This window comes from Daphnia carinata, chromosome 8 (genome assembly GCF_022539665.2).
Source record: "Daphnia carinata strain CSIRO-1 chromosome 8, CSIRO_AGI_Dcar_HiC_V3, whole genome shotgun sequence".
NCBI classification, from domain to species: Eukaryota; Metazoa; Arthropoda; class Branchiopoda; order Diplostraca; family Daphniidae; genus Daphnia; species Daphnia carinata.
The window spans coordinates 6,519,700-6,531,622 of NC_081338.1; the positions used below are offsets into that span (position 1 = coordinate 6,519,700).

Consider the following 11,923-nt stretch of genomic DNA (forward strand, 5'->3'; position numbering starts at 1 on the left):
CAATTGTCTACATCATTGAGCCTACCTCAAAGACAGGCCATTTTTCACGATCAAATGAATTCGATTTACCGTATTAAATTCGGCGATGCTGTGAGATGTTGCATCTGTAGAGCTAAAAGTTCGTTCAGCTTCTTTCTCCATTCGTTCCATCTTCGTTTCTTACCAACCTCAAAGTCTCGAGTCGCTGCGTAGAAAGTCTAAAAGAAAAAATGCAAACTATAGTGAAGACGTGAGCTGATGTCCCAACCATATTATAATTATCCACCGAAAGAGATAAATGATTGTTCTAGTCTACCTTTTCTTTCATTTGTGGGACAACAGAATAACCGCCAAACTGGAGAAAGAAAAAGAACAAATTATTTTAAAAAGAACTTTCACACGATAGATACGTTCGGCCGGATTTTGACAGCGTGGCTCGATGCTTCACGAATATAAATTTCAAATAAGAACACACCCATTTGTCTTTCTCTCCTTTTACAATTGTATACTAAAGAAAATAAAGGGTACCTTTTTTCTTTACATCCTAGGGGCTATGACCAAGATCGAATGAATCGTGGCGCCGTATGTAAATTTTCAGAAACCATCAGGTGGTCCATTTGAGGCTGTTGAAAAAGTACCTACTGAAAACGACGTCGGTTAAAACTGAGAAAGGCGGAACCTCTGGGCAAACACAGTAGGTCGACACACTTACTAATTGACGAGAAGTTCGATTAGATATATAACACAAATGTTTTTGCATGAAGTGGTCATTGAACCGGTCGCTCGCGCTGGCAGTGTCAGACTAATTGTTCTTTACAGCGCCGCAGTTTTTCGCGGATTTTTTTTTTCTTGTCCCTGAAAGTAGCGCCAAATTGTTGAACAATGATAAATACATAGTTGCCAAACGGGTATTTAAACCTGGCAAAAGAAAGGAAGAAGGCTGAAAAAAAAAATACAGTAATGAATGGAAAATAATTGAGGAATGGCGTGCAAGGCGACCTAATCGCTCACATGGCTTTACAAAAGTGCGAAAATGAATTTTTAGCTGAAAATCATGAGGAAATAAGATTGATAAATACGAAGGGTGTCCCCGGTGGTTTGGGGAGGGAAATCGTTTAATCGAATGTTATTCAAATCCTTTTGTTTTTTTTTTACTTCTCCTCCTGCTTTCCCTTCACAGTAGAAACAAAAACAAAAAACAAAAATATTTAAATTCTAAACCTTTTCTAATCTTTTCCCCCATCCCAGACCCCCAAGAAAAGCTTTGGTTTCTTAAGAAATGGAGAGATTCTCTTTCTTCGTTTAGTTACCCATCCCCTTTTTTTCTATTTTTTCTTGCAAAAAACGCGGTAAAAAAACAATGGCGGGCATGGCACGTTTTTTAGGGTACAAATTGCCTTGGGATTGCAAACGTTTTCAAAACCGCCAGGGGACGTGGTCACTTTCGCAAGGCTTTTTGAACCCAACCTCCAAAAATAACCTTAGTTTAATTCTAATGATTTAAATTTCAGATTAGACATCGTGCTCGCTTCAATTGCAAACCGGTTTTTCCTATCCAAACTTTCGGGTAATGATCGCACGAACATTGTCGGCCACAGAGCAGGTAAGAAAAAAAAAAGATCTAAAAAAGAAAGTTTTGGCAAGACATTGAGCACAGGACGTCCAAAAATACAACAAACATTTCTCATCATTTATACCGAAAATTTGCTACAAACATACTCACCCCTTATCAAAACGGTCAAAGTTTCAACGAGATGTTTGCTTTACGACACGTGAACACTGGATAGCCGCCATGTTGGAGGAGAAATGAAAGCGAGGGGATCGCTGTGGAGGTCTAGATAGATTGGATAATCATGTTCACGAAGCTTAAACATGACCAATTAAGAATGTACCCGACCTATCCAAAAGTGTGATAATAAAAAAGAATTACTTGTACTCTTTTTCCCGCCATCTTTGGGAAGTTTTCAAGGATGGATGACTCTCGTTGTTGGATTACGGCTCACGCTGGGAAATCTGCAAGACTCCCTGTAACGTAGAATTATTACTGTTTACAACTGTTTCGTATGTAGTTTTTTTTTCTTCATACCTGCATTCGAAGAAAACCAAACGAAGTCCACCGTTTTCCTTGTACTGGCTTCGTAAGCAGCATTGCCGGGTTTTTCCTCGTTTTTCTTAGGCAATCACATCTAATTATCCAATTCTCATCATTAGGAAAAAAACAAGACGTGTTTAAAAAAGATTCTGTGTTTTTCTTTTACAATTACTTCTTTCATTTTGTGTTTCTCGCCCGGATTGTTTAATTCCCAAACGGTCGACCTTTGATGACTGTGCCAATTGCATGAAACCAAGTTTGGACGTGTCGATGTTATCCCTAACAAAAGAGCAATCAGCACAGTGAATAAAGTACGTATAATTACAAAATAACCTGTAAAATTTTTAAAAACAATTGAAGAAAGTTCTCGTTTCCTGGCGGATCTCATTGACATGCTGTGTCACGGGTTCTCTTTCATAGTTTTATTGTGCGAGTCCATTTCTTTTCCAGACGATTGAGAAAATACGCCGACAGAAACTAACGATCTGCCACGACAAAATGGCAACGGGCCACCGCGTTAGTGATGAGATGTCCTGGACATTTTCTCTCCTCGAGGCAATATTGCTAAAAAAAAAAAAAGAATTTTAAAATAAACTTTCTTCAGCTTTTTGCCTGCTCGGTGACATCAATGTCTTTTGGAAATCCCGGAGAATTTGCCAGCTTACCTCTTTTTATTTTACGACGCAGATTCGGATTAGAACTATAAACTGGTCGTCTGTGTTGAAATGACAAAAGCTGGAACGTAGTAGCTGATTCTAAAAGATAACAAAATAATAATCTTTTTTTTTTTTACAGTTTGTTCGAATGGATTCAGAAATTTTCTCAAAATTGAATTACATGAATGTGGTCACGTACGACAGTGGGGAGGGAGGACATTTCCAAGGTGAAATACAAAAACGAACCTATAGGACGAAAGCAAATGGCCTTTTACTTTTTTTTGTTTGAGCGCCCTACGTATGTAAATCATCTTTTTGTCTCCAAAGGAACGTGACTCGGCGTGTTAACAAGAAAATCCCCTCGAAACTCTGAACGACGTAACGAAATGAAGATAACAGGTGAACTGGAATGCAGTGGAAAAAATTGCCAAGAATTCAAAATTTAGAAAAAATGGAAATGATTGCAAGAGTGAAAACTAAAGAAGAAAAGAATGGAAAGCCAAAGAAACTAATACGAAACCAACAAATGGTGTAGCCATGTTTGTTAAGTTGGTGCCATTTATCCATACCCAGTTCACGTCATCTCGAACGGCGATCACCAACCCGTGAAATTGCTTCGTACTAAAAGCCAAGTCAAATTTCTTCTCCTTCTTCGTCTTCTGGTTGTGCACATCACCAACACGTAGCCGAGGGACAGTCTCTCTAGTTAAAAAAAAAAAAAAAGAGAAAAAGCCCTTTGCAAGCGTGACTGATATCGTACCCGATATGAAGCTGAACGTAGAAACGCGAATTGACTTTTCTCGTCTACGTTTTCGCATTAACTGACACACCACAAAAGAGCCTCGACGTTTTGGCGCTATATTTAGTGGATCGCCGGAAATCCCTACCCTGCCAATTCATATCAAATGAACAGCTAAAGCAATTAATCACGTCGGCGTTGCCACATATACCCAATATTATAGAACCAACTAGAATAATGTAGTCTGCAATCATCAAAATGGAGGCTCTATTTGCCCATCAAATGATACGATCTGTACTAAATGTTAAACGTTCCTGCATAGTACGCCTTTTCTGAGGACGAAATATGTGAGGCAATCGAGACAGTTTTACATACGACGTGGATGGTTATTACGGAGGGCCCTATTGCTCTCCTTGGGACTGCTTTTCCCAGTGTTTAAGCATAAACGTTAATAGTTGTCAAAGAAGTGTCTGTTTAGCCCAACCACTGAAACAAACGAATGGCAGAACTCTATCCACCAGAGTGTGAACTCGGTGGATAGCGGAGGATTGCCCTAACTTTAGAACGAGAACCCCAACTTTTTGCTGCTGTTGCTGGGTATATCTTTATTTCCCCGTCTGCATTTTTTATACGACCTAAAAGCAAGTTTTTATGATCCCCTCATGCAGGGAAAGTCCCCGCAAGTTCTTTTTGGCAAACGGAATAGAAAATGGCACGAGAGATTTGCAAAACAAAAAAAAGATGCCATGCAATCTTCCAAGTTTGCCTTATACCGATGAAGATTGTTGGCTTCCATTGGGCGAAAGTGCGTTTTAGACGTGCAGACGAACAGATGGAACGACGTCGTTTGTCTTTTGTTTTTTTCGAACACCGCCAACAAAAAATGGCGACAGTTTCTAACGTACTCTGTTCGTCATTGTTTCACTCGGTGGGAAATGGCAGATTGTTACGACAAATAAAATGGCTGCTGATAACTTCGTGTAAGTTCTTATTGTTCGAGTAGAATTCAACGTAGATGAAACCATTTATGTGTAGACATAACTGCTGTGAGCGGTGAAAGCTACACGGCCATTGTTGCTCCAGTTCTGCTACAGCCATTTTATTTGACGTTCTCAAGAGCCCTGTGCATTTGATGTAAATTCGTTTGGATTGTGTTTACCTTTTCGGCCGATCAACAATGTAGTGACTTTCTCCTTCACGTAAATCAATTGTTTAAAGAAGCTATGCTAGTGTTGGCTGATATGTCTAAAGAAAAAACATTCTTTTCAATCTTTTGAACATCCAACAACGCGTTTTACGACCTTCTCTTTATGGTGTTAAAAAGATATTGAAATGATTATCATCTCAAGTGTTGCGTTACGTGGAGCAATGATACGTTACAAGATTGCAACAAAAGAATCCTGGAACGTGTCGTATCATATGAAGCCATTTGACTTGCCCGACTTTCTCCCCCCGCCTTCACAAGCTGCTTCGTCATCAATTATGCATGATTTTGCAACTACGTATGGCAAACTAGAGTGTGCATAACTCATCTATAAAAACAACCTCGTTACGTGACAACAGGTGCACGATCTTCCAATTGGCTGCCCACATCGATAGAATTGACCCCGATACAGAAAGGTAAGAAGACTTAAACATATCGAAACTAGCCTCTAGGCAAAAGGTGGAGTTATTCTATAGTTACGTGCACGCAGAGCATACCAATCTACGTGTCCGTTCACGAATGACCATTGATGACCTACTTCCATGCCCTAGTGTTTTTTTTTTTTGGTCTTGTTAGAAGAACCATTTTCGTACACGTGTGTGAAGACGGTTGTGAATTACGTGCGTGTCCCTCCTGACATGTTTAGTCTACATGGAAAGTGTGACCTGAAAAAAACAAACTAAGGGTAGATTTAAAAATCCGTAATTTCGATCCATTTTGGAATTAAAAGAAAAAGACGGGGCTGATTTTGCCAGTGGTTTCATTGCTACACTTTCACTAGTAGCCGTACACTTTTGCTTTTTGTTTTTTTTTGAGGGAAGAAAACGGGTTGTGTGTTTGAATGAAAAAATAGAGAACAGTATAAAGGAGATATCGGGTAGATGTGGCGGTGAAGGACATTCACCGGAAGTGCGTCAATAGGCACCATTTCATAGCAAAATGGCACGAAGAATAAGCAATCTTTTATTAGACTCTACATATATGACCATTGTACGCGTATGGTAATGCCGAGCTACACGTTCCCTTTTCTTTTCTTTTTTTCGAGATGTGTACGCAAATAAGGTGAATCCGTCCTCGTAAATTATTCGAGAATTCACGACATCGTAAAGAATCAATCACTCAGGTGTTTTTTTTTATTAGCTCGATTTCCATTCACATTGTTGTTGGATGAGCATCATGCCAAAGGGAATCGTCACGATTTTCAACTACGCGTGCAGACAACAACAAGAACAACAATAATCGAAAGATCAAGGGCGTCGTGCGGTCCAGGGACATTGAATTCCATGCGCATAGATAACCTGGATAGGGAAAAGTCTTGTTTTCTAATGCGGTAATGTCATTGTTACACGTAAGAAAGTTGGCGGGCGTAGCGGTTTTGTTGTTGGCTGCCATTAAACAAAAAATAGGCCGTATAATTTGCATTTTTTCACGCTCAATTGGGTCCGAGGTCTATGGCAGTATAATTCACATAACTGAACACTTGGACTTTACGTTGTAAAAAAAAAATGGGGTTTTCGAAAAAAATAATTGAATTCTATCAAGAGTAGTTTTGGATTTTTGAATGAGAAAAGTCTGGAATTTTGTTACAAAGGAAACACAGGGTGAGAATTATCTTTATTTATTGGCCAAAAAAACCCCAAATCTCACGATGGGCAATTGCGGACTTTCTCCATTGCATCCGCAGCACCAACATTGGCTGACTAAACACATTTCTTGGGGAAGGGTGACGCATCCGCAAGCGTTGGGATTGTTTATCCATCCGGAATCGCCCGACACGCAAATATACCAATGTTGTTACGGTTCGTCTCTGGGCGATTGCACTCGTCATTGAACTAAAAATCACGAGCCAGTAGAAAGTAAAAAAAAAAAAAAAAAAAAAAAAAAAAAATTTTTACGATTCCAGAAGTGCCTGGAACGCTATCAGGGCAATTACCGTTACGGCCGAAATGTGTATCTATCGACCACCCAAAGAATTGTAGAGCGCAAATATGGCCAGAGGGCAAGTTTTATGAGAACCCAATTGAAATGTCTGGAACAAAACTGTATTTTTATTGCGATTAGGTTATCATCGATTTATTAGGCTGCACTAGTTTTGATTAACATTTCATGTTAATGTTGTCTCCATTTAAAAAAAAAGAACAGGACGTGTTAGCGTGTAAGAAAAAGTTCGTGTAATTGGACACCTGTGGAAATGAAAGCGCGTAGAACTTGGCGTTGTGTTGGTCAAGGCTAACGTTCCAAAAAAAAAAGATTGACCAGCCATTTTCTCTTTTTTTGACTTAGACGTTGACCAGTAACCACAGCCGTTAACTGTCAAAACCAAATTACCGACAGCGTTTTTAATTATCAAATTTTTGTTGTTTTAATGATTTCATTTCCCTTGCTGTCTTCTTGATATTTGTTCTTCTCATCGTCGGTGAATAAGTTAACATCGTATCGATTGGCAGAGATGATCCCATCACACCTTAAACAGATGACAATGACGCATTACCGACCCATGGTGCAACTGAATATTTCGCGCGAAGAACATGCAAATGTTGACCGTTAGAATTTGAATCGTGAAATCGTTTGCCGAATGGGCTGTTTAGAAGATCCTTCATCACACCAGATTTGCATACGCTGTTGCTATTGATAGTAGCGTTCCTTTCTATATATACACACACAACAGATTTCTATGAGCCTCACGTTCTGTGCATTGAATTTCTGCTGTATGTTCAGTATGCAAATAGGTACATGCTAATATAAGCATACTATATAAGAGAAAATTGGCAATACGGGCGTTTGTGCGAATGACCGGTCCTGACATTGGCTTGAACATTTAAACATAAATTTTTTTGTATAGATGATAGAAAACGAAAGTATCTACGTAAACTAGTCTGGCAGGAATTACAGAAGTTCGAGAGAAAGGGTCCATTTTTTTCGTTTGAAGTTCATCGAGTCTACCGACAAAAACATTTGGCAGCTTGCCATTGTTTTCAAAGCAAGTTGTAAATCGAAATTGTCTGTGTGTACGCACTACTGCGTTTCACCTGGCAGCCTTTTTGTTTATTAGCAGAGAACCGCACATTGTGAAAGGACCGTACCGGTCACGGCTTTCCACGTGACATTGGAGGTCACGATGTTTGGCCACAGAAAAATACTGATGCCTTATTCGTAAATTGCTTGTAAAAGATGCTATTAAACCTCCCTTGCTGTGCGATAAAGGTGGGGTGTTCTCGTACCAGGTACTGGCCGCCTTTAGGGTAGAAGAGAAAATCTAGAAACCAAAAATTCCACTCCACTTCCATCGTACCAGGTATCTGCCCACTTTCCAAGACCCAATCGTCCGTGTTATACGTTTGATTTGATTGGAGTCGAAAGACGAAACATGTAGATCTCCATTGTATGCAAAAATGGCCTTTATTTTCGGGATTAAGGGCGGAAGAGTTTTATCCGGTCTGGAAATTTTGGAGATTATATATAGACAGTTTTGACTTTGAGTCCCACTTGTTCTACAAAGAGGAAGATGTGTGTGTACACACACACTACTTTCTTTTTGAAAAAAAAAAAAGACACATTGAAGTGTTTGTTTTGTTTTCCCAAATTTCACGCGTCAGCAGATTTTAAACGCGTGATACTCTATCGCACAACCGCAAGATTTTTAAAGTAAATTCTTTTACACCAACGGTGCGCACATTTTTGAAATAATTCTTCTGTTTCATCATTATTCAAATTTCCCCTCACCCCCAAAAATGAAATGTTTTCGTTCGACAATGCGAAACAAGTTGTTCACTTCAAAGGAGGGGGGGGGGGAATGTCGTCTAAACAAAATGATATCCATCTCGTTTTTGTTTTGTTTTTTTCAGGATGTGTATAGACTTTTTATACTCAAATTTGAAAGCATAACATTCGCTGCGTCATTGCGTCTCTTATGAAGAGCTCGCTTTCTAAACTTTTAGCATTTTTCTGTTCGTTTTTTTTTTATCTCTGTCGATCAGAGTTTTATTTTTGCGCAAGAACTTCCCGCGTGAGTCAAATCCCCCTTTTTTCGTCTATGCAAATCAGAGCGCCACTGGCTGTTGTTCTTTCTAAACATTTGGCTGAGAAAACATAATGTTTTTTCTTTTTCAAATTAGACATCACAAGGTCCGGGAAATGTTACCTGGAGCGCTCTCTGTGGGTTGTAATCAGTAGCCATTCGTTGTCCCTCCCGAAAAAGGCAAAAGCAGTTCAGTTTTTTCTTTTTTTCTGCAACGATTTATCGTAGATTTAATCGTTTCTTTCGGGCATCCCTATTTTCTTAGTTAACTAGAGTGTCTCATATAAGTCTTGAAAGAGCTCCGACTGTTATATAGGTTTGGGATGAACTACATAAAAACAAGTGGTTCATGTTCCTCCTTTTTTCTTTTTATCGAAAACACACCTGTTGGCTAAAGACGACACGTTTATTACACACACTTAACAATATTTATTTTCAAAAAATGTAAAAATGTAGCCCATCCGTTGACATATGCAGCCTTCCGCATGCCAAAAGTAATTATACATTTTTGAGGCTCAGGAGATGTTCTCTTTTGGTTTTAAATTTATACCTGTGAAACGAACTCTTGTTATTGCGAATTACGTCCAACTGGAAGCCCCATCTACTGTGGGTTGCTTCAAGTTGGTTATTCAAACAAAAAAACAAAACAATTGAAATTACGAACCACTTGATTTTCTCTCGAAAACCTGTCGGGACTTTGCCGGCCAATAACCGGCAATAACCCCAATGACAGCGATGACGCAATTGGGCGACCACCTAAGTCATTTTCACTTTCTATATCAGTTTCTGGAAACAGTGCGTTTCCATTGAACTATAAAGAAATCTCCATTCACGTTTGTTTATCTTTTTTTTTTTTTCTTTTTTTTTTTTTAACAAAACAAAACATTTCTATTGTTTTGTTGTCTTCGTCCCGAAAGTTGAATGGTTAGTTTTAAATATAGGTCGATGTACTCTATTTTTTCTTTTTTACGTATATCAATGGATCAAATGGGGAAAAAAAAATAATAAGACCGTGAAATGAGACAACGTTCAGGTTAAATCTGTGAGTCTCTGTCGAGACAGTGTATTTGGCAATTAAATATATAAATGTTATTCGATCAACTCGAGTATACAAATATATATAAATACATGTATATACTATAAAGTGAAAATATGATATATATATATATAGAATCTGGATTGGAGGGAGGAAGGGGGGGGGGGGAGAGGGTAAGGCTTTTTAGCTTTCATTTCTCTACTTGAAAAAAATTGGTTTCGGTTGTCGGTTGTTGTTGGAGGATCCTCTGGCTGACATATTTAACCGGGACAATGTCTTTTGAGCGCGATGAAAGTATAGATATTAATTATATACACTCATGAATGGTTGACTACCATGTAAAACTGTTAATAGAAATGAGTGGACGGGAGAGGAGGGGGGGACTCTTGTTCTGAATTTTAAAAAAAATATAGAAAAATTTGTAGTGGGGGGGAGTAGAGAGGAAAAATATAGAAAAGATATTGGCATATAATTTAAAAAGGCCATCATTTGCGAATAATGACATCTGATGACGTTAATATGTATCTCTGAGTTTAGGAGGAGGGGGAATTGGACGATAGAATTAAGAGTCGGGAACACTGGCTTTAAAAAGTCCGACTTCCTTTTCCTCTTTTCATTCTCCCCCCCCCTCTCTTTCTACTACAGTTTTTTTTTTTTTTTTACCTAATAAGCTGAGTTGGAGTATGAAGGTGCCTCGTAAGCCGGAGCTGAGTAGGCGGGTGCGGAGTAAGAGGGTGCCGAGTAGGCAGGTGCGGAGTAGGACGGAGCAGGGTAAGATGGAGCGTAATTGCCTCCCTTCTTGCCTTTACCCTTGCCAGCTGGGGCGGCGTAAACCGGTGCAGTGTAAACCGGGGTGGAGTAAACCGGGGCGGCGTAAACCGGGGCTGCGTAAACCGGAGCGGCGTAGACTGGAGCGTAGGATGGCTGCTGGTAGTTCGAATATCCGCGTCCCTTCTTGCCTTTACCCTTGCCGGAAGATGGAGCGGCGTACGACGGTGCGGAGTACGACGGTGCGGAGTACGACGGTGCGGAGTAAGAATCGTAGGAAGTAGCGGAATAGTCTCCTGTTAGAGAAGCGAGGGTTTTAACCAGGGCGTCAAAGTCAATATCGCTGCCTTTGATGGCCTTCATTAATTCCTTCAATGGTTTTCTACCTTTTCTGCCGCCTTTTTTACCTTTACCCGAAGGATAGGAAGGTGCCGAATAAGAAGGAACCGAATAAGAAGGAGCAGAGTATGCAGGAGCAGAGTATGCAGGAGCAGAGTATGCGGGAGCAGAGTAAGAAGGAGCAGCGTAGGCAGGAGCAGAGTATGAAGGAGCAGCGTAAGAAGGTTCAGAATAAGAGGGAGCTGAGTAAGACGGTTCAGAATAAGAGGGAGCTGAATAAGAAGGTTCAGAATAAGAAGGTTCAGAATAAGAGGGAGCTGAATAGGAGGGAGCTGAATAGGAGGGAGCTGAATAGGAGGGAGCTGAGTAGGAAGGAGCAGCATAAGCGGGTGCTGGATAGGCCGGTGCGTAACTGGCTCCATAACTTCCATCTGTAATTCAATTGTTTGTTTTTTTTTTGTTTTTTTTCGTTGTGCATTTTTTTGATAAAGAAAAAGAAATTCATTTTAAAATTCAAGATGGAAATGCCTTACAATCATTTCTGCCCTTCTTGGCCGACGTGGCTGCTAGACACATGCAAATGGCGAGGAGGATCTATAACATGAGGCAAAAACATGAGAGTTCAACAACCTTTTTTCAATTTCCAATCAATCGATCAACACTTACGGAGAATTTGACTGCCATTTTTTTTTTTTTTGGTAGAGTTCGAACTTTTCGAAGTAGATGCAAAAAAAATTAAATCTTTTCCACTCAATTGCCTAGATCGAATTGTTCGTGACTCTCCGGCTTTTGTTAAAAAAAAAACTGTTAAGATGACTTGTATCCGCTTGCTGGGCTGTTCGATGTCTGAATCCCATGCTGGCCAAAGCTTTATATATACGTGATCACGCGGCTAGCGAGAGAGAGAGAGAGAGAGAGACGCACACACGATTCGAAAAAGAAGGTGCGGCAATGGCGTTTTAGGTGAATGTACCTGTCACACTGGATGTGCCCGTTGAATGGAGTCTCGACCCCCAGCCATCCGTCGGCTGTAAAAGTAGAACACTTTCCGTGTGCTGCTTATTTTCCAACGAAACTCTTGCTCCTGAATTT

The 11,923-nt window shown here is 39.9% G+C and overlaps 1 protein-coding gene across 3 annotated transcripts; it reads right to left on the reverse strand.

Moving 5' to 3' along the window:
* Window positions 1-9,722: 9,722 nt before the first annotated feature.
* On the reverse strand, window positions 9,723-11,686 carry LOC130700431 (uncharacterized). Of its 3 annotated transcripts, none has more exons than XM_057522482.2 (4): window positions 11,498-11,686; window positions 11,365-11,425; window positions 10,900-11,262; window positions 9,723-10,788 (listed from the first exon to the last, which is right to left on the reverse strand). In XM_057522482.2, the coding sequence occupies exons 1-4, from the start codon at window positions 11,513-11,515 to the stop codon at window positions 10,388-10,390; spliced, it is 843 nt and encodes a 280-aa protein (XP_057378465.1). In that variant the 5' UTR covers window positions 11,516-11,686; the 3' UTR covers window positions 9,723-10,387. The 3 variants fall into 3 exon arrangements, with proteins under 3 accessions (XP_057378465.1, XP_057378464.1, XP_057378463.1); XM_057522481.2 differs by having other exon boundaries at window positions 10,879-11,262; window positions 11,498-11,685; XM_057522480.2 differs by having other exon boundaries at window positions 9,723-11,262; window positions 11,498-11,685.
* Between the last annotated feature and the right edge of the window lie 237 nt (window positions 11,687-11,923).